We start from the raw sequence: 24,627 nt of genomic DNA on the forward strand, positions 1-24,627 counted from the left end.
CTGCCCAGCAGAACCGAATCCTAATTTGTATATGCAAATTAGGGTTGAGAAGGGAAGTAGCATGATTTTTTGTCACAAAACAAGGAAGTAAAAAATGTGTTTCCCTTCTGACACCTAGGGGCACATTTACTAAGGGTTGAAGTTAAAATTACAATGAAAAAACTTCGAATTTCGAAGTAATTTTTGGCTACTTCGACCATCGAATAGGCCAAAATTCGATTTGAATAGAAAAAACTTCGAAAATTTGATAACCAAAGTACTGTTTCTTTGAAAAACTTCGACTTCGACCAGGGCCAGACCAGCCAGGCACCCCAGGCACTGGCGGCCTGGTCGCCCCCTCCACTGAGTAGGCAGTGTGCTGGCAGTTGCGTCACAGCACACACCACCCTCCCCTAACTTAGGTGCACGCATGCGAAAAAAGAACAGGACTACAGACTGGACAAGGGTAGGCAGCAGTTGAAGGTACGTGCCGGACGCCCCCCCAAGCCTTGCGCCCTAGGCACGTGCCTACTCTGCCTACCCCTAGTTCCGGCCCTGACTTCGACCCTTCGCCACCTTAAACCTGCCGAATTGCTGTTTAGCCTATGGGGGACCTCCTATAACCTATATGAGTCTTTGGCTAAGATTTGAGAAGTTTTTTTCTTGTAAAATCGTTTGAGTCGTTCGAATCGAAGGATTTAATCATAGGATCGATTGATTTTAATTCGATCGAAAACGGCCATATTCCATCGGGAAAAAAAAGGTCAATTATCGTACTGCTAAAATTTGTTGCTCGATTTTCACTTCGAAATTCGACCCTTAATAAACGTGCCCCTTAATTTGCATATGCAAATCAGGGTTCGGTATTAGGCCAAATCTTTCGCGAAGGATTCAGGGGTTGGCTGAATCCTAAATAGTGGATTTGGTGCATCCCAAGTTGTAGTTGAGACAGAATTAATAAATGCATACCTCCCAACTGTCCCTTTTTCGGAGGGACAGTCCCTCTTTTGACAGCTCAACCTGCAGTCCCTCGTTTGTACTGGAAAGTCCCTATTTTCTCTGTACTGAACAGTCAGAAAAAGAAACAAAGTTTCTCACTTAATTGGCTTTTAGCAGAGAGCCCAGAACAGCTAACAGGTTTAAATAAGATACTTTTTGAGACACAAAAAAAAACAGTTTAGATAAGGAGAAATATTTTGAAACTTTGTAAAATGAACATGGTAATTGGGGGGTGTGGCCACAAAAGGGGCGTCTTCACTACGTGCGAAAACAATTTTTGTCCGTCTTTTTACTTCCAAAATGTTGGGAGGTATGTACAAATGGCCTGCTTCATGTTGTCACGTGTATAACTGCTTGTATGTGTATATAGCACAGGAAATATTTACTTCAGACACTTCCCTGTGACACTGCCTCAACCTCTCTCTATCGGGAACACAATTAGGTGACTGAGGGCGCAGTAACATCAAGAAGGAGCACAGCCTTCCCGTCATAATCCAGATGTTTGTGCTAGTGGGCGGGAACTCTCTCAGCAGCCCCACCTGACCTCACCACGCACACTTATTTACGAAACTATAGTGACGTATCCGTTGCCGCAGCAACGCTCCGCCCCCCCCGCGGTGCGGACTAGGAAGTCACCGGTAACCTTCAGTCAGGGCCGGGAGCAGAGCAAGAGAGGAGCTGACGGCGTAAGGAGCGGCCATGGTGCTGATCAAAGAGTTGTAAGAGCCGGGCAGGGGCTGAATGGTTTAGGGCTGCGGGAACTGACTGGGGGAGGAAGGGAGGGCGCTGTGAGGAGGAATGAGATCTGGCAGCTGTTGGGTGGAATGATGTCGGGCAGCCGCTCTGGGTCATTACAGGGGATGTTGCTGAGGAGAGTACGAGCCATATAGTGGATGTGCTGTCATTTAGCAGAATGATCTCGTGCTGTGCAATTGGATCACCGCTCTGTGACTTGAGTGTAGAGTCACAGAGATCCGTGTATCCAGCAGCTGCTCTACAGTGTTTGTTAGCGCTAATATTCTCCGCGATGTGGCAGTGGGGGAATCTCAGGCTCGCGACGCAAGGTAGGCGCAATGTGCGCTTGGGGGCAATAGGGGACCCTGGGCGGCGTGTGGGGCAGGAAAGCAGAACTGGGACCAACAAACGCACCGATTGCCTCTGTCTGGCGCCACTTTCTTAGCTGTGTTTGTCTGATCAGCGCAGGGTGACAGTCGCTTACGACAGCTGCCAAGTCGCAGTGAAATGCTAAACGGCCTTTTACTATGTGTGTGTGTGTGGAGATGATACAGACTCTACATGTTCTTGGGACTCTATTCAGATTCACTAAAGCACAAGTGGCAAATGCTGCTGACAAATCGCCAGCGTTACCACCTGCAGGGACATCGTAGATTTAATCATTTCGGGCGCAGGCGAAAGAGACAGACGCTAGCGCTCATTCGCACTCTATCACCAGGCGACAATTCACTCTGGTGAATGGACGTTACTCCACAAATTCACTTAAATGTGGATTTTACTGAACGTTACCTCTTTCTCCAGACTTGCCTTCCCCAGCTCAGACCAGTCGAAGTGCAATGGAGTGCATAGATCTTCCTCAGTCACTTGTATAATATTTTTAGTGGAAAAAGCATCAAAGTTCAAAAACGCTGGCGTCTTTTCTTTTTAGCCTGCAAAAGTCCTTAAATTTTTTTTTGGGTAACTGGTTTCCCCCATACATATTCTAATCTATGGAACTTAAACTATACAGTGGGCTCATGTGTAGGACATTATAACAACTCTGTCTTCATTAAGGTTCCCTGGACATGTGTAATTAACAAGTGGAAATGTAATATATTAGATGCAACATTTAACATAAAGATGTCCATTCAACTTTAAATTTCCCACCATATGCAAATGAACCTGAACGCAAGACCTCTAGCGAATTTGTGATACGCAGAAATGAACGCTAGCGCATCTTCACTTTGAATTTCTCGCATTGCCGAAGTAACACTAGTGAAAAGTTGCCAGCTTTTGCCATCCTTGACGAAACTCTGCAGTTTAGTGAATTAGCGTTGTCTGAGCGAATTTTAGTGATGGGTGCGAATTGGTCGCTGGTGACTTTTCGCAGTTTAGTAAATCTGCCCCTATAGGTCAGCCATGAGCAGTCTGTGGCCCCCATGATAATGCCAGTGCTTGGGGAATCGACACATACACCCTTGAACCTGAGTGGCATCTGACTACCTGGTGTGGCTACCCTAGGGATCTGCATCACTTAACAATCTCCCAGGCAATTTTGTGCAATAAAAGTTAGTGATCCATCCCTGTCCTGCATGGTAGTTTGCAAAGCAGTCAGTCTGCCAAAGCAGCAAAGTGTTTGGGTAATGTTGTATATAATTATAATTATTTGTCTGTAGTCAGATTTTTATAAAGCATTTTAACAGACTTCTTTATATAATGGTATGTTTGCAGTAATTATTGAATATTTATGTGAAAGTTGAGCTCTTCAGGGTATTGCCACATATTATTAACTGGTCTGCAGCAATTCTTTGAATCTTTTTGTTAAGCCTTTTCTTGAGAAATTGCCACATATCTTTAACCTTAGGGTACTGTTTCTTAACCTTCGTTCCTTTAGATGCTGCTGGACTACAACTCACAACTACAACTCTCTTCAACATATAATCAAGATTAAAGAATGCTACGACTTGTAGTCCAGGAACATCTGGGCACCTTGAGAACAGGGCCTTCTAAAAACTAAATCCTAAATATTGCAACATTGCTCCTGCACATGCCCTGTAGGTACTTTTCTACTTTCCTGTAAAGAATAACTAAATGTAGTATCAACCAGCAGTTCTTAACCACTACTTATCTGCCTGTAAAATGGGACAGTAGGATGCAGAGCATTTGTTTAAGAGTTGATTGTAGTGTGAGCAGCAGATCAGTGTTTGTGATATAAATGAAAGGACTGGATCCTGGTCTGGGTTAAGCCTAGAGTTAGAGGCATTTGCATATCGTGAAGTGGGTGATTGCGTGGGTGATCCACTGGAAAGGGGAGACTGGCAAGTGCTTAGAGTTGGAATGAACCCATGAGCAACAGATGACAAAATTAAATTATGTGCTGTTTGTTCCCTGTAATTTAAGGAACAGTTTGGTTCTACATGTAGAATTTCTCCCCTCGTATGACAGCCTGATGCATTGCTTGCTAATTCATTTATGGTTTTGACAGTAATTGATATTATTGTTTGGCATCACAAAGGGCACTTTGAAAAACACTTTGGCCAACATATTTCCTGTAATTTCTATAGTACAAACACATTTTCTGCAGCACTTTACAAATTATCCATCAACACAGTACATACTAAGGAAAAGTTTATCCCGATCCTGTAACCGATTCGATTTTTGTGTCTATTGTTTGAACAGTCAGGACTAGCAAAACTATCTGCTCATTGGATTTTGTGGGCTATTGTTGCCTATTTTAGGGTATACATCCCCCCCTTTACAACCTGACACCCCATGTCTATGAATTTCATTGCTTGGTAGAAGCAGCTGTTATCTAATTCTTCTGAAATGAAATCTCTCTGGTCACAGATAGCAGAAGCTTATTTCCCGTTGTCCGTATGTGTTCTGGAAGCTTGTCATCTGATGCATGGCTTGTCTTGGGCTAAGAGGGAGTTAGAAGTTTTAAGGTTTACTCTGCTTTATATTTTATTTTCAAAATGGTTAAACGTTCACTATTCTGCCCAAATAGTGCATCATTGCCTAAACTTCATTCTGGCACAAAAACTTTCCCTTATGTTTTTTTATTATGTTAACATACCAACAATGAAATTATCTTCCCATCTTTACAAAAAGTCATAATGTTAGTGCCCCAGTGTACTTCCTGCAGTACTATGATCCAAACCCTCCTACAGCTACATATGCAAATATAAATTGCAGTCCAGTCGCAGGTTCTCTCCTTTGACAAATCAAGAGTCACATTGTGTCTGTAGTTACCTTTTGTGCTTTGAATGAAATTTAATTTGAGAAGAGTACAAAGCACCTGTTCAATACCTGTGCAGATTAGGACAAACACATTGTAGTACCCATAACTGAATGTCATCGTGCCAGGTCTACATTCTAAAAATATGTAAAAAAAAACTCGAATGATAATCGGGAATTACTGCTGTAAACCAGATGGGATGCTAGGTACACACTGGTTATAAAGTCACTTTGACAGAGCAAACATTAGAATAAGGGGCATGCCAAGACAACTGACAATAGATGGCTTGATGAAGATTTGCTTTGGTTATTAATGTAGATTAATGGGTATAATATAAAACCTGATGTATGTGAGGTTGAATGCAAAGTATACTCTTTGAAATGATCATATTACAGGACCATTGTTACTTATGTACCGGGGAGGTCATAGATCCAGTTGCATGCAATGTATCATACATCTCCTCCTAGTGAGTTCTGTTCTAGCAAGGAGATGTAGCATTTTAAAGATAAGTTACAGTTATGTTTTTCATTGAATTCCATTCTAGAACAAGGTTAGAGTGTGTATTAAATTTCATTCATGATGGGTTTATTATTAATTGTCATGTGACTCCTAATTTCCTTTTCCTTCTTTTATAGCCGTGTTATTTTGCCTGTATCTGTGGAGGAGGTAAGATGTTACACTTTCTTTTTCTTTAAAACGTCCCAGATGTCTAAAGGTTTGTGACATGATTCCCTGGCTAGTAATTATTAATAGCTCAGGGTGGAACTTGCACTGCTTGTTCTGGTCTTTATTGTGTGCTAAGTGATTCATTTCTTACATGGCAGACTGAAATCACGCCATGTTATATACCTTGTTCTTCAAGGTGTTGACAATTCAAATGCTGCAACATAAGGAGTGATTTTACCATTCCTTTCAGTGTAGCAATGCTTCTATTAGGCCCTAATGGGACCTCACTTAAAGGAACAGGAACACCAAAAAATGAAAGTGTTTTAAAGGAATGACAATATAACGTGATGTCATGCTACATTGGAAAAACTGGTCTATTTGTTTCAGAAACTCTACTATAGTATATATAAAGAAGTTGCTGTGCAGCCATGGGGGCAGCCATTCATGCACAAGATACACTGTAGATAAGAGATAAGTTCTGAAGAATCTCATTGCATACTACCGAGCTTATCTGTTATCTGCTGTGTAGCCTTTTCTCCCTTTTTCCAGCTTGAATGGCTGCCCTAATGGATACACAGCAGCTTGTTTATTCAAACTATTGTAGTTTTTCTAAAGTAAACACACCAGTTTTATCAGCGCAGGGCAATAGTAAATTACAGTCATTCCTTTCATTTATTGGTGTTACTGTTCCGTTAAGTATAGGATTCACATGTTATTCTGAACTGTATAAAATATAGCTTTTCAGCTACTTAATTATATATATATATATATATATATATATATATATATATATATATATATATATATATATATATATATATATATATATATATATATATATATATATAAAAAGCTTGCACTCACAGGTCTTATCAAATAATATAAAGCACTCTGGCCTTTCTCAAAGTGCAAAAACAAACAAGCACCAACCTTTTAAGCCCCCAGTGGTGGGAAAATAAAATTAGTGATGTCACTGGGGGCTTAAAAGGTTGGTTTGTTTTTGCAGAAAGGCTAGCCGAAACGTTAGTCGTTTTTGTCTTCAAATAAACACCTTTATATTATTTGATAAGACCTGTGAGTGCAATTTTTTTTTGCAAAACACACATGCCTGCCTGGCTCATGAATGGTTTAGGTTTAGCCCTCCAGTACCATACATCCTGAGCTAACATTCTATATTAAGGATTTTCACAATTTTCTATACTCAGAATTCTCACAGCATACCCAGACGGGAAGTAGGGAACTGGTGGGCCAGAGCTCAGACATGCAAACAGCCATACTGGTCAAATCCCCAGACAGCAGATTAAACCACACTTTGTTCCCAGCTAGATCATAGGTCCTCAGATGTGTTCGAACATTAAAATCACAGAGTTTGCTCTGTGACATGTTTTTTTTCTTTGGTATTTAATGTTTAAACAGTGATGTTTAACAGAAGGCGATCATGCAGAGGGCAGGCCTCACAAGATATATATCAAAAGATTGTTTGACATACCATAAGTAAACTCAGAATATCTTCCTAGATTAGCATTGTGCATAAACTTGTAATACTACGTCCAAATTTTTTAATTTTTTTTATCTGCTTGAATAAGGGGTTACACACTAGCAAACAATTCAAGTATTGTCTTACATTTATCTATACAGGTATAGGACGTGTTATCCTTAATGCTCGAAACCTGGGGGTTTTCTGGATAGCGAATCTTTCCGTAATTTGGATCTTAATCATTTTTATAAATTTGGAGTCTATGGGAGACAGCCATTCCATAATTCATAACTTTCTGGATAACGGTTTTTCAGATAACGAATTCTATACCTTTACTTTCTAACTCTGACTGACACTTATTCTGGATGTGTGGTTAAAAACACTGTTTAAAAACACCTCTGTTTAATGATTGTCCAGATTTAACCTGGTCTTATTACTGTGATATATTTAATGAGTATTCGAACCCCTATGTTAAACAGAGCTAATACATGAAATACAGTATATTTCAAAACTATGCCTTTAATAACGCCAGTAATTGAGTTAAAGGGACAGTAGCACTGTGCACTTGCGTTCATAAGGGACATATAATTGAGCATGCATTGACAGTGTACATGCATGCTCCTTTGCAAAATGAGCCAAGCACCGAAGAGTCCCTTTAGGCTGCTCTGATTAAATACAAGTGAATGCATTGTTGGAAGAGAACTTTGGAATTATTGTCAGCCAGGACATAGCAGTAATTCCAGGTGCTCTTAGTGGTTTGTGCCAACAACTGAAAGTGCCTAGCACCAATGGAATCAGGTGGTAAATGAACACAAATTTGCATTCATATCGGTCTATTGTGTGCAAAATGCAATAGTTGCAACATAGCACATTCTGGATCTGGATATCTAAGCTAAAATGCTGTATTGTGGTTTAAAACACATTGTAATTTGCACATTGCACTACAGTTATCATCAATTCTTACCGTCAGGATTATATCATAATTTACACACGGCCCTTCATTTTTGCACGGCCCTAGAAACTCTCTCCAGTTGATGCATAGTGCAGAAACTCTCTGTCTTGCCTTCTGATGTCCGGCCCTATCAGTGGAATTTGAAACTAAAGTCACAGGCATCACTTGACTGTATTTCGGAAGCATGGTGTGCCAGACAAGCATACTTAAAGGGACAATATCATAAGTATATTTGTGCACTGTATTTGAAACTACTATATATTCTATAACTAGGATTTAAGTTTTCTTTATGTTTAGAAGAGAGCATCTTCTAAACAGATCTTCTGACTTCCAGTTGTTTGAGAACTTAAACCTTGTGAAAATGAAAAAGGCAAGTGGTTGAGATATGAAAGCTAAGGCAACAAGAAATAAGAATGAAACTTGCATCTCTAAATTAAATAAGTTCCTTTCAATTTCTGGGGCCCACCAGCCACTTTGGCACAGCTGCTGGGTGACAGTTCGGTTTGGCTCAGTGTGGATCTCAACATGTATGGCCAGTTTAATTGTGATTAAAATTGTTTATCCTCTTATTTCACTTTGCTTTCTTTTGCACAGTTTTATAAAAGTTTCTAATGCTGTCCCTCCAGTCCATCCCAATGACCCTCGTGCCGAATATTTAGCAAAATATCTTCTAGGTATCTATTGGGCAGGTTAGGATTGCATTACACTCTGATGCAGCCTTCTTCTAACAGGTCTGCTTTGCCCCCATTATGATGCAATTGTTTGTTTTGGAGTTAAATGGTCAGACCCTACCAGTTTGGACCTGCCCAAATCTGGTAAAGTTAGCTTAACGTTCCATTAATCGGAAACATTCTTCAAATAAAATGAATTAAAGTAATACAAAAAGAAAAGTGTCTCAAATCACACTTGGTAAAATTTCTCCTAGTCCATTCATTTTATTTTAAAAAATCATATCCTTAATTGTTTAAAAGATAATTAATTCACCATGATTGTATCACAAAAGGCAATTAATTCATAGTATAATACATCAATTCAAACTTTAGGCACAATTCATTTAACAATAAATTGACGAAAAATAGTTTTATATCATTTTATCAACGTTAAGTTCATCTTGTGGCAAAATTAATGCATCAATTCATGTGGCTAAAATGTGTAATCTCATTAATTGTATTCCGTAATTGGATGGTTATTGACTGTTAAAATTGCTGGAGGCTGTTATATCTGCGTTGTATTGTGGTAGTACTTACCAGTTACCCCTTAACGGGCTTAAAATTAGATCCGTCAATCCAAATATCAACTGGTACTTGTGTTTTATAGGTGTCCACAGCCCTCTTTTTAATGTGGTTATAGTAAAGGAGCAGCCCCAATTTTATATGTCATAATTTTTATTCTGCCTTAAAATTATTCACCAAGTATTCCGTAGGCAGTGTTATTTCCAGACCATCACTGCCATAATTCACACCTGTAGGCAGGACCGCCATCAGAAATCGCAGGGCCCCATACGACAAAATTTCCTGGGCCCCCTGGGTTGCGCCCACCGCATGCCCCACCCCACAGGTCCGCCCCCCACCACACAGTAAAAAAACAAAAATATTGGTTGCATAGGGTTCCCACATGTTAATAAAAAATAAAAAGATATTGGTGGTCAGGGCCCCCCATAAAAAAAAAATTTGTGGCCAGGTCCTCCCCATTAGAAAATATTGGTGGCTAGGACCCCCACATGATAAAAAAAAAATTGGTGGCCAAAATTGGTGGCCAGGGCCCCCTCCTCCCCCACATTATAAGAAAATTGGTGGCCAGAGCCCCTTAAACGCCCATGCCTTCCCGAAGTCAGCAGCTCTCAGAAAGATGGGGGGCCCGGCTAATCAAGTAAGTGTGGCGTGGCCAGGCCCCCCTTATTATTATTATTATTAATATGTATTTATATAGCACCAACATATTGCGTAGCTTACCCTCAGGGCCCCCTACAACTCTCCCCCCTGTCCCCCCCTGATGGCGGCCCTGCCTGTAGGGCACTGATAAGAAAAAGCATTTAAAGTGACACTGACACAATTATTTCAAAATATTAATCTACATTAAAAGTTACCTATAGGTCATGTTGATCATGTTAAGCTGATAGTTCTGCTTTTGTAAGTAATTGTTTAAGTTCTTAAACCTGACTGTCCCTTCTCAACTTGTCAGTTTGGCACTGATATGGCAGCCCCCTCATAGGGAAACAATGGGTTAAGAAAGGTAATGTAAAAGCATCAGGCAGACACTGTTATGGCAAAATAATTAATAGCATTCAAAGGAAATGTTATGATAGATATTAAAAAAGTTTATTTTCTGGTGTCAGTATCTCTTTAATGCGACAATTACACTTTTTGAATATGTGCGTTCAATGTTCCGTTTTGTGGGCGTGCAGTAGTCTACCACGCTAAATGATTATGTGCTGTGCAAGGCGTGAGTTTAAATTACCTCCCCATATACATTGCAAATCCTTTGGACGCATTGAGTAACAGTATGTTTTCAATCTGCTATCAGCACAGGAAACACAGATTGCTCTCTTTTCCGCTCAGATAGTTGTTGTGGTCACCATGCGGAAACGACTTCACGCTACTCCTCCAGACACTGTGTGGTTTGGTGGCGGTACATGCCTGTTTGTGGTTCATGCAGATCTTGGATGTTCTGTTACTGGTACAATGTTACTATTCATAGGCCCTATAGAGTAGATAAATAATCTCAGCCTTCTATAAAGGAACAGGTGTTACCTAGACCATTTTACTAAAACTTATCTGGGAGAATAATGTAAGGTAGGTCTATATTGCTGGCTAAATACAAGCAAAGATGCTGAGGTCATTGCCTCTTGCTCCCAGAGTACATAGGAGTTTAAGTTGTCACTTTTGATAGAAACATTTCTCAATCCCTTATTTAAATGAACTAAGAAGCTCATGATGGAAACTGCAAGATCAAGCTGAGGAACAAGCGCATGGTGTTCAGCAGCTGTAGAATTGCAAGGAAAGCTTGTTTGGGAAGTAAAACTGCTTTAATCAGTGGTTAAGCTGTTCACTGAGCTGGTATTAAAATGTTGGGGCGTTGTTGGGTGTGGTTTTTCCCACACAGAAAAAAGGAACAGAGGTTTTTTTTTATTTCCGTATTTATATTTATTATTCATATAGCTGTACACTAAGGGGCACATTTACTAAGGGTCGAATATCGAGGGTTAATTAACCCTCGATATTCGACCAGGAACTAAAATCGTTCGACTTCGAATATCGAAGTCGAGCGATTTAGCGCTAATACTTCGATCGAACGTTCGATCGAACGAATATCCTTCGATCCAAAAAACATAGGCAAGCCTATGGGGACCTTCCCCATAGGCTAACATTGAGTTCGGTAGCTTTTAGCTGCCGAACTAGGGGGTCGAAGTTTTTCTTAAAGAGACAGTACTTCAATTATCGAACGATCGAATAGACGAACGATTTTTAGTTCGAATCGTTCGATTCGAAGTCGTAGACGAAGGTCGAACTAGCCCATTCGATGGTCGAAGTAGCCAAAAAAACACTTCGAAATTCGAAGTTTTTTTTTATTCGAATCCTTCACTCGAGCTTTGTAAATGTGCCTGTCGCTAGTGTTCCCGATTTTGGCAGCACTTTACAGTGTTTCATTCTAAGACACAAACCTCTCTGGGGATCCTGACAAATTGTCCTACATTGCACCCTTCCACGCGAGGATCTAAAGCTCAGTGTTTGCACTCTTGGTTTTACCATTGAACTTTTATTGTACGCCTTGCTTTGTGCCATTGCTAAACAGAGAAACCATTGCACTATATCAAAATGTTACTGCCTCCTTATGTGAAAGGAAGATAATTTGAGTTTAGTCTACTATGAGGAAAGAGTCTGGGTCTGGGTCAGTAATTTACCCATAGTGCAACATGGACATTTATGAAGTTGAGGAAGAAGGTGTTTTGTGTAGTTAAGGGCTGGAGAGAGCTAAACCATTATTTAGTTTCTCCCCTGTTTTTAATTGCAGTTACCAGCACATCTGACTGTGTAAAGGGGATGTAAAGCCAAAAGTGAAATTTTGCCTACTGAGAGAAAATGCAGTCTAATTTCAATTAAATTGCAATTAAACACGCTTCTCCCTTTCTGCACTGCACATTCTGGAAGTGTAGGAGCCATCACCCTATTGCTTTACATGCTTATTGGCAGTACAGTAGTCAGAACAAGCAGTGCAGAGAATATCAAGGGACAGATAGATACTACTTTCAGTAGATTACTCTGATGTGTAATCAAAGGCATATACAGGTCATTTTCACAGGATTACTCTCTATTTGAATTCAGACAGAGGGGAAGGTATTTATGTTTGAAAAGACACCAGCAAATATAGTTCAATAGCAACTTGGTTATACTTTGTATTGCTGTCAATTTTATTTTAATACACACTGCCTTTGTAGATTCTTTTAGGGATTTATCACTCCAGTAAGCTTTGTTCTTGTTAGAAGCCATGACTTTGCTCCTAAAATACAGCTGGCATATTGAACAACTGGAATTTCCAAAATTATGGCAACCTTAATAATATCTTTATGGCTTTAATTTGGCCAGGGACATTTACAAATCTATCTCTATATATGAGTGTGTATTTTTATATCAGTAAGTAGTGCTTTTTCAGCAATATGTACAGTCCAATAACCATTTTATATATCTCCCTAGCATGTTCATAATGCCATTCAGCCTACTTAGCATATTGGTCAGGATCCTTTTCCCTGCACTAAGCTCAACCTTGGCCTGGTAGAGAGTTTTCATGCACAAAGAAAAATTAAATGGTGGGAGATTAATATCACAGCATTTGTAAGTTAAAAACACGACGCAAGCTCATATATTTGTATACAGGTATAATACACAAAAGCCATGAATATCTTGTAAATTATATCCTTATAAACGGTGAGTAGTGATGTCATCAGTTATAAACGGTGAGTAGTGATGTAATTTCTGTCACATGACTCACTAAAATTTGTGTATTATAATTAATAAAGTACCCCCAGTTGTAAAATATGAGGATATTAGAAGTTACCTCGGAGTTCCATGACCTGTATAAAAACACTCGGCCTTCGGCCTCGTGTTTTTATATGGTCATGAAACTCCTCGGTAACTTATAATATCCTTATATTTTACAAGAGGGGGTACTTTATTCACTATATATTACCTTGGGTTTTCTGGAAAAAGGCTATTTCCATAATTTGGATCTCCATGCCTTAAGTCTGCTAAAAAAAACATGTAAACATTAAGCCCAATAGAATTGTCTTGCCTGTATTGCATTAAGGATTAATTATATCTTGGCTGGGAACAAGTACAATGTACTGTTTTATTATTACTGAGAAAAAGGAAATAATTTAAAAAAAATCAGAATTATTTCATTAAAATTGAGCCTGCAGGAGATAGCCTTCCTGTAATTCAGAGCTTTCTGGATAATGAATTCCATACCTGTAATAGGTTTTTGGAGCTCTCTAAGATTTTGTCATTAAAATAGTATCATTGCTAGGAAGAAAATCAAGGTTGCAACTTAAACAAGATCTCTGACACTTTCCTTCCCAGAAAAAGTTATGAGAGTTGGTGTTGGGACTGTGGACAAACAAATGCATTACTTGTAGGCTTTTCCTAATAAATCTGTCATATAATTTAATGAATATCTAAATCAGTGCTGTCTAACTGGCTGCTCATAAGTTGCATCTGTTTCAAGGTCATTTTTTATCATTATTCAAGCATTCCTGCTGCCAGTAACAGTCTAGCAAACAGTTGTTTCCTGCTATACTAGTTCACTGCATCTGTTAGCAAGGCACCATGGATTGCCAGCAGCAAAAAAAAAAATTATGGTTAATGGCAGACTAGTTATATTCTACCCTGGTGTAAAGTTTGTCATTGGCACAGTGATTCACAATTAACTTGTTTGCAAGTAAGTGTTGCCTGGGAAATGTGTATAGCAACATTCAATGCCTTGGCACTAAATGTATTTTTTTCCAAGGCTATCCTATGTGAATATATGTTGTGAGCATGTGGCCTACAACAGTTTTGTATAATATAATCCTTCTGTAAGTGCCTGCATTCTTATATGAGTACACTCAAAACTAAGTCTGCAAGTGATGGCTGTGGAACCTGCATTCCCTACACGTGTTTCTTTATACAGTACATTATGCAGATGATGGTCCAAACATTAAAGATGGCCATACATTGTTTCAATTATGATATTTCCTGCGACTATAGGTTTGTTTTCACTACAAATGTTAAGAGCTAAATAGATCGATATGCAGGTATAAACCTTAGAATTCTACATCTGTCTGACAATTCAGCAGCAACTCTTTGACTGATGTTCAGACACCTTCAAAGGCGACCAATACATTTTTTTCGTCTTGGCCGATCAATGAGACGACCAATAAACAAGGCTTTTGCCAATATCTGTTGTCTCCCACTGTCCACTCACAGATATATGTTTTGTACAATAATATCTGTGTGTCTATGGCCACCGTACATTAAGACCTTTACTCAAGGATGACAAAAGGGGTTTTCACTTGGCAGCCATCTTCCGGGTCTTCGGTAATCTGAGAATGAGACCAGCGGAGCGGCACATGCGCAATTGGAGCAATTTCTCGGTTTGAGACAACTGTGCATGCGCCGAAAATGGATGGAAATTGCGGGAAAAAGACATGAAGACCCAAGAGATGACTGCTGTGAATTTTGATCCCTGAATCTGCACCAAGGGTTAAGTAAAAAGTTAGGGGCATATCCCCATTTTAGCAGCTAGGCTGGGGGAGAAGAGTGGGGGTCTGTGTGGGGTAGGGTTTTTTTAATAAGGGGTTTGTTTCTCTTTGAAGCAATATAGAATCTATGTTCAATCAGCCCCTTTGTGCCACAAATATAAGTGTGTAGGTTCTTATTCCATATGTATTTTGGCTGCTAGAGTCCATAACCTTTGTCTGTAAAAAAAACAACCAGTGGTGTAACATTTATGGACTGCTGACACCCCCCATCCATCCGTTTGAAATCATGGGTTTCCCGCGGGCACACAGAAAAATTGTGGGTGAATGGCCAGTCACCTTTGACCCCCCCCCCACAGGCCCCAATACAGAAAGCAGAACTGGCACCTTAGTGCATACTTTGAAGCAATGTTGCTCTTCAATAGCCTTCATGAGCAACTTGTCTTGCATTTGTTTTTAAAGCATCCAGGGTTTTTTTGTCTAGTCTCATGTAACATCCATAGCAACAAAGGGGACAATGCATTTCTGTGAATAGCAGTGTTATACACACTTCACATCAGAAAGAGAGCTAACATGTTGCCAGAATACAGTGGGATATTTTTCTACAAATTACAAACATATATGTTCTGACCATTGAGAAGTTTTTTTTAATTTGAAATCACTCCGTTTCACCTTCACAGCAGTTAATAGATTAAGATAATTAATTAAAGATAACCATTTAGGATAACGTTGACTAAAGCTGGCCATAGATGTTGGGATCTTTAAAAGATCCGATCCTCATCGTGAGACCACGATTTTCTCTGAACGATCATACGATCGTACGAATTGACCATCAACTAAAAAGACCAATTTGCCAGGAAAATAAAGAGGAGCTGCTTGCTTGGCCCTGCAAACATAGATAGATTGTACTGGGGCCGACAAAGATTTTTTGACCTGGCTGATCAATTTCCTGAGAGATGTCGGCCAAAAAATCGTAAGATATACAATCGTTCGAATCCCATTAACCGCACGATAATTTCGAAGGCTTGGTCGGACTTTTCTAAAATCAGTCGTTCGGCAAGAAGAATCGTCGCATCTATGGGGAGCTTAAACTTCATTTCATTTACCTTTTTCAATAAGTGGCAGCGAGAGTTTGCAAATAATTAATTCATTCTGCCTAATATATTCGTCCACCGGTGTGGGACTGGCACACCGGGATACCTGTAAAACTCCCGGTGGGCCCATGTATCAGTGGGCCTCTTGCTTCTAACAGTTTGGCCTATTTCATGGTCATTCCCTATTTCTTTATGGGAACAAAGAGGTTTAATAATGGAAGAATAGAGTATAGTATGTAGAGAAAAGAGACTAGGAGAATAAAGAGGGTGAGTACAGAGACAAGGTAGATAGTTTGGAAAGTGGGCCCTCAAGCCTAAGGTTTTCTGGTGGGCCCCTGGCATCCCAGTCCAACACTGTTGCCCTCCATTATGGTGCTCATACAAACTTAGCACCTTAAGATTCTCTTGCCTGAAGACGTGGTTGGGACTGGGTGCCATATCATTTTCTGATGCCTATAGATCTATGTAAATCCATGGCAGTACTTTAAGTTGTATCCATTTTATTGTCACTGAGAAACTACTTTGTAGAGTCTTTTCAGTGTCCTTTAAAAATTATTGCTTGGTAAACCCTAGCAAGCAGTCTGCCGTTTTCACATACAGTAAGTCTATACAAGAATGGAATTTTGATTATGGCAGTAAACAGTGTTGTAACGTAAAAGAGTTTTTATTACAGTCACCTGTATATTTTGGTGAATATTTGTAAGTGTAAACTCTAATTGAAGGAAAAACTTATTTTTACTTTATTTATTACTGATAAACTGCCTGTCATACGGAGGGGCAGAATTATATGTGGTGAGCTCTAATCATGATTCCCAAACGTTACACTTTCACCTTGCTCTGTGTCTGTTTGCCTATTTAGAAGCTTGGTGACTGCCATTAAATGACCTGGAATAGCTGCAAACTTAAACTCTCCTACCTTGAATTGCTCGTCTGTCTATTTGTCACTATCCATGCTTATGAGAAAAGCTGCATGTTTGTCTGGGGTGGAACTACTTAGTACTGCAAAATACAGAAAGTATAGATTGTACAAAACTCCTTTTTGCCACTTAATTTGCACTATTTTTAAGGGTCAGTACCACCAGGAATGAATGTTACTTATTCTGACCTTTCAGTAAGTCCTCACCTTTTCCTTTTAATTAATAGTGTTATTGTTTTATTTAAAAAAGTGTTGTTTGTGCGATAGGGCTTGTATATAGAGTTAGTCGTTTATTGTGTTATTTGAACATCAACCGGTCAACTGATGTCTGTCCTGGGATCAGCCAGAATATTGGCCATATTTGAAAATCCCATAACAAGGATTGCTGTGGGTCTATACTACATGGGAGGGTGAATTGAGCAAAAATCTGTTAAATGTTAAATTCTCATGCTGCTGCTGGAACAAGGTGTTGTTTGGAGTGTTTTTCCTCTGGTGAAAATATTACTTGTTTGTCAAGTAGGGCTCTTCTAGGGCAGCACTTATATATAATATTTCTACAGGGCTATAGAATTCACTGTATCAGTCAGTACAAACATCCTCCCCTAGGTCATTTTTTATTCAGAATCTGAATCTAAGCCATTCACAATGGATAGTTATTTACCAACTATATCCTCTTGGTCACATATTAATTAGGGGAAAACTTCACAAGCTCCTCCTATTAATGACATAATTTTAATTGTGATGGACAAATCTAACATGTTTCCCTTGGCAAAAAAATTGCTAAATGGCCAAAATGTGGCCAAATGCATTGTATTCTACAGAATCAGCCTCGCCAGTCCTTTTCCCTTACAGACACAGAACATGTTCCTGTTTATCTAAAGCTGGCCCTGGCCATATCTGCCATTTTCTCAGATTAAAACAACAACATGTCTTCTATCATCTCTACTTGGCAACAGACAGGCAACTGTTTATATACTGTATGTGTTAAAGTGTCACACAGAGAGAGAGGGTTTTTTTTGCAGTAGAGATTAAAATATATGAATTAATAAAGTCTTTTATTTTATAAAACTTTATTATTTCTCTCCATAATATGTTATGCTTTGTGGTTCTGATATATTGGGTACAATTTAGGGACATGGAAACCTGCCTTTATGCAAAAATATTCAAAGGTTGACTACATGCTGTGCTGGATTGATTCAAGTTAGAAAGATCTGGCTGCTGTATGCATTGCCTGTTTATATGGTACATCACTGAAACACAGGATGGCGCTTAAGGGTCAGGGCACACAGGCAGATTCGGGGAGATTAGTCACCCGGCAACAAATCTCCTCCTCTTCGGGGCAACTAATCTCCCCGAACTGCCTTCCCGCTGGCTAAAATGAAAATCAGCACTCGAAGCGATTCCCTTTCCAAAGTCGCCCAAAGTTTCCTCATGTGGCAATTTCTGGCGACTTCAGAAAACAAATTCCTCAGAGTACCATCCTGCCGGCGATTTCGGAGATTAATCCCCCCGAAGAAGAGGAGATTTGTCGTCGTGCGACTAATCTCCCCGAGTCTGCCTGTATGCCCTGACCCTAAATATGTTCTTCTGTATCCAAAAGATTTAGCCTCCAGAAGACGACTTTGTCTACAGGCATTGCATGTGTCATACTGATGAATATGCCTCATTTGAGGTCCATTCAGGCAGCATTCACTTCCAAGGGGAAGCAGTTTTCGATGATTTTATTTCCAATTTTACTGTTTTAGGATTTACTCAGGAAGGAAACAAATTTAAGTGACTTAATTTCAAGTGAACATGTTCTTTCCAGAAAAGGCATTTTCAAGCATTATAGTACACTACTCTGCTCATTATTACCCAAGACATTAAGCTCTGCTTTTTTTTCTTGCTGCTCTTGTTTCTTAAGTTGAGCAGTCTGTATATTTGAGAACAGCTAAAAGGAGCATCATGGCATAGTATATTGCTACAATACAATATTTATGTTATGTGAATGGCAGAAAGATGTGACTTTTATATACTGATGTTGTGGCAGATTATAGACCTTTTGCAGCTGCACTATTTGTTGTGCTCCATGCAAAAAATGCTTTGCAGCTCATATTCAGAATTTGAATTGTACTTGATCTAGCAGGCTGGGGTCTACAGTTAGGGTTGCCACCTGCCCGGTATTTTACCGGCCTGGCTGGTAAAAATGATGGCTGATCCCAATGTTATTTATAAGGAAAAAGATAAATATATAGGAAGGCCGGTATTTTTTTCCAGAAAAGGTGGCAATCATATCTACAGTCAATATCAAAATATTGATAACACATTTATTTACATTTCTTTTTGTTTAATATTTAAGGTAATAGGGGACATTAAGATTGATATCCTTTTAAAACTCTTTTAAAACCTGCTGGTGTAAGGTTAATAATTAGAAATTAATTTTGATGCATACAGCATTACTGCATAGAAGCTACTGTGCCACTATACTTAAAGGCAGTTTTAGGAGTTTTTCCACCAGCTGAAGTATACTAGTAGAGAAACTGCCCGTGTGCCACTAGTCTGTGAATCTTTATATACATATTATTTTAATTATAATTTCTAATGCAATAATAATAATAATGCAATCAACATATAATAACTCATTTACATTATGTTGTATATTATTGTAAACTATATCGAAGCACACAACGGTACCAGTGAAGCGTAGCAGTACATCATATTTATATGCTACCAACCCTAAAGTTTTGTTAGTGCTACTGGTCCTAGTTAATAGATTATTCTATATTATTAACACAATATTTAAATATTTTAAAAACACTTCACTTGGGTATATAATAAAGGCTGAATGCTTCATTCAGACGCTAAATATTAATTAGCTCGGTAGACCACAAGAAGTTCATAACCCAGATACACTGTAATATAGATAAAGTGGTGCTGATATTTTCCATAAATCTTTATGGAATACAACCAATAAATACATTAGAGAAGATAACCCAGACAAGTAAAGATAAGATAAAGGTAATCTGTCTCAGTCTGATACAATTCCAGTAGAGAGCCATGATATTTAGCCCCTTACAGCCAGGGCACAGATTTTGTCGGCTAAGGAATAAACTAGTAATGTTTATCCATTCCTATAACAGGGTTTATAATGAGGTAGACTTTGGGGATAGAGGTGTGTGGGTATGGAAGATCAGATTATCTAGGGTAGAGTGGGAAAAGGATGTTGATTGGATCAGGAGTTGTGGTGAATGGAAAGGTTGGTTAGGTAACGGTGTCTGGGAAAGGAGCTGCAAGAGTTAGTACAAGAAAGGGTCAAGGGCAGTGGTGGGGTTTGTATGTAGATCTGGCAAGGGGCAGTGAGGAAGGAAATGTGAAAGGGGGGGCAAAATGCATACGAGGAAAAAGCTATGGTCAGTGGGTAGTCAGATTGGTAAGTGAGCTGTGAAGGCACTGTGATCAGAGGATGCGGGCTTTATGGACATTGTGACTGAATGTCAAAGCTGAGGGGCACAAGGGATTGGGGGTATGAGCTGTGAAGGTATGGTGATAATAATGAGGAACCCATGGAGAACTCTGTAATTGAGCTGTCAGGGCATGGTGACCAGTGAGCTGATTGAGGGTGCTATACAGAGACTGGAGAAGCTACGTCGGTAAGAATTCCTTGTCATGTCACATAGTAGTCAATTTAGACCCAAACAGAACTGCTGTTGCTATTGGACATGACCTGGGCAGAGCTAATTCCTTTAGTCATTATACACTGTATAAATGGTAATCTAGTGTCCTTGGCAGAGCCTTAAGAATAAGCATTTTAACACGTTTTTTTTTCATATTGTATTTTTTTCCTGCGTTCTTTTGACAGCCAATGTTAAGTCCTTGATCCTTCTTTCAATGCCACCATGTGCTGCAAGTGTTTCTGCGTGTGAGGCACATCAGCAACTTTAGTTTAGTGAAAATAATTTTCTCTTTAATCTAAAAACTCTGGAGATTTTGTGTTGACAAGTGCCTTTTCTGTGATTTTCACTGACACCAACATGGAGAGGGAATATCATTTGGATAGTTTAAAGGTTCCTAAAGCAGCCAAGCAAGTTCTTCATGAGGACTTTCTAAAGGAGCAGTTCATTATAAACATAAAAGCTGGGTAAATGGCTGTGCAAAATAAAAAATGTTTCTAATGTATTTATAAAGGCTGGAGTGACTGGATGTCTAACAGAACACTACTTCCTGCTTTTTAGCTCTCTAACTCTGAGTTAGTCAGCGACTGTAAGGGGGGCGACATGGGACATAAATGTTCAGTGAGTTTGCAATTGATCCTTAGCATTCAGCTCAGATTCAAAAGCATCAGTTATGACCCCCTCCCTCAAGTCACTGATTGGTTACTGCCTGGTAACCAATCAGTGGAAACCAAGAGAGCTGCAAATGAAATAGTGTTCTGACTATTATGTTAGACATCCAGTCACTCCAGCCTTCATACATTACATTTTTGTCAACTATTTTGAAAACATTTTTTATTTTGCAGAGCCTATCTACCCAGTTTTTATTTTTATACTTAACAATTCCTTTAAGACCTTTAATCCTTTATTGGTATAAACACCGGAACCCTCAGGGACAGGAAAAATGTACAGTATAAAGTAGGATGCTCCTCCACAAAAATAAGAGTGCTAAAAATGATATAATATAAACTTTTTGCAGAATTTGATTTAAATGGAAAATCCAGTGTAGTTTTGTGTGTGTATCCCTCTTCTAATTTTTTTAATAGTTTTTGTTTCTTATGTCTCCTCCTTAGTGCACTTTCCCCTACCCACTGTCCCTTTCTTCTGGTTTATTGAAGAGCAGAACAAATCTAATTTTAAAAACACTGTTCAATTTGTACATGTGCCTGTGAAAATTATTTACAGGGGGACTTAAGTACATCAAGTGTAAAACATAAAGTTAGTGTTGAAGTTGTTTGACTCCTACTTGGATTATTGCTACGTTTTCTAAATGGCACAATGCAGAATAATGCTGGCTTTGCTGGCTGATTGTCCACCCATAACAGGATGGGGTCTGTTTCTGCTCCCTTAGTCATGCCAGACAGCTGGATAGTTCTGTAATGTTGACATTTTCTAAATCTGTCAGCTAATGGAATGCCAGAGATCCGACAATGTCCTAGACTTTTCTCGCAATATTATATCTTTTGCCCCAAATCTCTCCATATTTAGAAAAAAAAAAAAAATCAAAATAAGATTAAAGGATCAGAAATAACAGGAAGGATTAGAGTGGTGATGCGAACAATGCTGGCACCCACTGATCCTCTTAAAACGTGCCCTGTGACCTGTATTACTGAGATCTGCAAATGAAGAAGGAGCAGAAACAAAGACATTAAGGACTGTGGCATATGATGCAGACTGGAGTGCAGAGAGATATTACTCACAGTGAACTGCATTATAATCAAAGGGAGCAGAGCGCTTTTGTTTTGCATTTTTTGCTTTCTTCCCTTTTCTCTTTCATTTTAAATTGAAGTTTAAAGCTTCTATCCTTGCCCATATTCACTTGCCTCAGGGGACTGTCAGTAACTGCCACTGACATTGAAGTCAAACTCTGAAACTAAATTACACTGCTTCACTTCAAGAAACCTGCAAGGAATCTGCTGTAGGGTATCTGACAGTTTACATTATTACATCCCATTACAGAAATATTAAGCATTGATAAAGAACTTTTAAAGGGGAACAAAACCTGTTTATGAAACAATTTTCACAATCCTTGGAATGTGACCACAACACAGAATAGAGCAAATTAAACCAGTCCATCATAACCTGCAATTTAGTAGATTATGCAGATTTCTGTTTTGGTCCTGATAAGTAAAACCTCTATAGGATGATCCCACGGATAATACAATTCATAGGTTTGTGCTGCCAACATAAAGCCTCTGACTTTTTAATCTTATTCCTAATTTGCTTGTTATAGGATATGTAATGGTTCCAGAAGAGACATGAAGAGACATGTCATTAAAATATGTCTGCTAGTTCTTGTCTTAGTAATTGCCTTTTTAGTTTGCTCTTAAAGGAGAAACAAACCCTAAAAAAACACTACCCTACAAAGACCCCCCTCCCTCCCCCAGCCTAGCTGCCCCCCTTGGCAAATGCCCCTAACTCTTTATTTACCCCTCTGTGCAGATTCTGTCCAGCAGAGTTCACGGTAGTCATCTTCTTCTCTTCGGTAATCTCCGTAATGAGACCAGCGAAGTGAAAATTGCCGAATCGCCGGTCTCATTACGAAGATCACTGAAGCGGCGAAGATGGTGCCCATGAACTCTGCTGGACAGAATCTACACAGAGAGGTAAGTAAAGAGTTGGGGGCATTTGCCTGGGGGGGCAGCTAGGCTGGGGGGGGAGGAGGGAGGGATGTCTATGTAGGGTAGGGGGTAGGGCTTTTTTTGTTAAGGGTTTGTTTTTCCTTTAAGTCTCATTTTTATATAGGTGGGCCTTAAAGATGCCAGAGCAGAAAGTAAAGGTCCCCATACAAGAGCAGATATAAGCAGTGTATGGGGGCCCTTTGAAGGCCTTCCCTGATTGTTACCTGGCCGAAAGTAGGCTAGATGTCAATCTGGCAGGTTTAAAAATCCCATCGGATCGAGGACTGCATCGGTTCACCCTAGGGCCCACGATGATATCGCCCACCTCAAGGTGAGCATTTCGGGGAGAGATCCACTGGTTTGGTGACCTCACCAAATAAGCGGCTCTCCATATGTATGGCCAGCTTTAATTGTAAATGACACACACGGCTACTAGTAGCAGCTACTTGTCATAGACAGTAGTGATACTTCTCTCTGCTAAGACACTATGTGTGTTTCAGCAGAAGCAATTCTCTCCATTATCTATGATAGGGTATTTTTTTGGAATTTTGTAGCCGCTACTAGTAGCGATGTGTGTCAATGTCCTAAAGGTAAAATGGGAGCTGTACCTTTAGTTGTACAGGACTACTGTACAGATTAAAGCGGTCCTGTAACAAACCTATAAAGACTGAGGTTTTTCTAGAGCTTTACTTATCCTTTAACTCCTTAACCATCATAAATGTAGAGCTGCACATGGTTCTTAGAAGCATTTCCCAATTTCTATGGATACATTTTTGTTAAGTATAAAGATTAAAAATGCTTTCCATTATAATAGTGTGTCAACTGACTTTTCAGCTCAGCATTGTATCCGATGTCAGCAACTCTGTATAGTTTAAATATTCCAGGAGCACAGTTGAAAGGTGTATTCTTTCTGTATGACAGATTGATTCTGCAGTCCTGTATATGTTATCATTTGCTTCTGCCGCAAAGCATTCTAGGGCTACTTTCTCTAATCAATCTTTTGTGACCCTTGGTAGTGCTCCTGGAAGCCTTAAACCATCATTATTTAATGGACACACACTTTTGTGATGTTTTTCAGTACCAAGTGGGGCAATTGTATTCTGTGGCTGAAGCCAGCAAGAATGAAACTGGAGGAGGAGAGGGTGTGGAAGTGCTTGTGAATGAACCCTATGAAAAAGATGGCGAAAAGGGCCAGTACACACACAAAATCTACCACTTGCAGAGGTAAGCTGTCTCCCTTTATTTTTTTTTAAATTTATGTACATTGTCCTATTTATGTTCCCATTTTTATACATACCATGTTACAAAATACATTTTTTTTGGGCTACAGCAGTGATTACATGCACCTGCAAGCCCCTTGAAGTTGGGGTAACTGGTGTGTTTTTCATGGTTCCAAGAAATCCTAGGTTATATTGTTTTACTATACCTGTACCTATTTTGAACTAGGGGTTATCTTGACTAAAGAACTGACCTTCAAAAACAGGGCCTGGTCAAAACATTTTAACTTTAACTGGGGCTTGAACCAAAAACATTTTGGTATGTTTTCTTGGCT

At 39.3% G+C, this 24,627-nt stretch overlaps 1 protein-coding gene across 1 annotated transcript in view; it reads left to right on the plus strand.

Annotated features, from left to right (window-relative positions):
* Positions 1-1,543: 1,543 nt before the first annotated feature.
* The window catches only part of LOC108709341 (phosphatidylinositol transfer protein alpha isoform), a 40,271-nt gene continuing 17,187 nt past the window's right edge, over positions 1,544-24,627 (plus strand). The window contains exons 1-3 of the mRNA XM_018249090.2: positions 1,544-1,697; positions 5,566-5,596; positions 24,154-24,299. Coding sequence (XP_018104579.1) covers positions 1,678-1,697; positions 5,566-5,596; positions 24,154-24,299 — 197 coding nt within the window. The 5' untranslated portion in view covers positions 1,544-1,677. The remainder of the gene's footprint in view (positions 1,698-5,565; positions 5,597-24,153; positions 24,300-24,627) is intronic.

This window comes from Xenopus laevis, chromosome 2S (genome assembly GCF_017654675.1).
Source record: "Xenopus laevis strain J_2021 chromosome 2S, Xenopus_laevis_v10.1, whole genome shotgun sequence".
Classification (NCBI taxonomy): Eukaryota; Metazoa; Chordata; class Amphibia; order Anura; family Pipidae; genus Xenopus; species Xenopus laevis.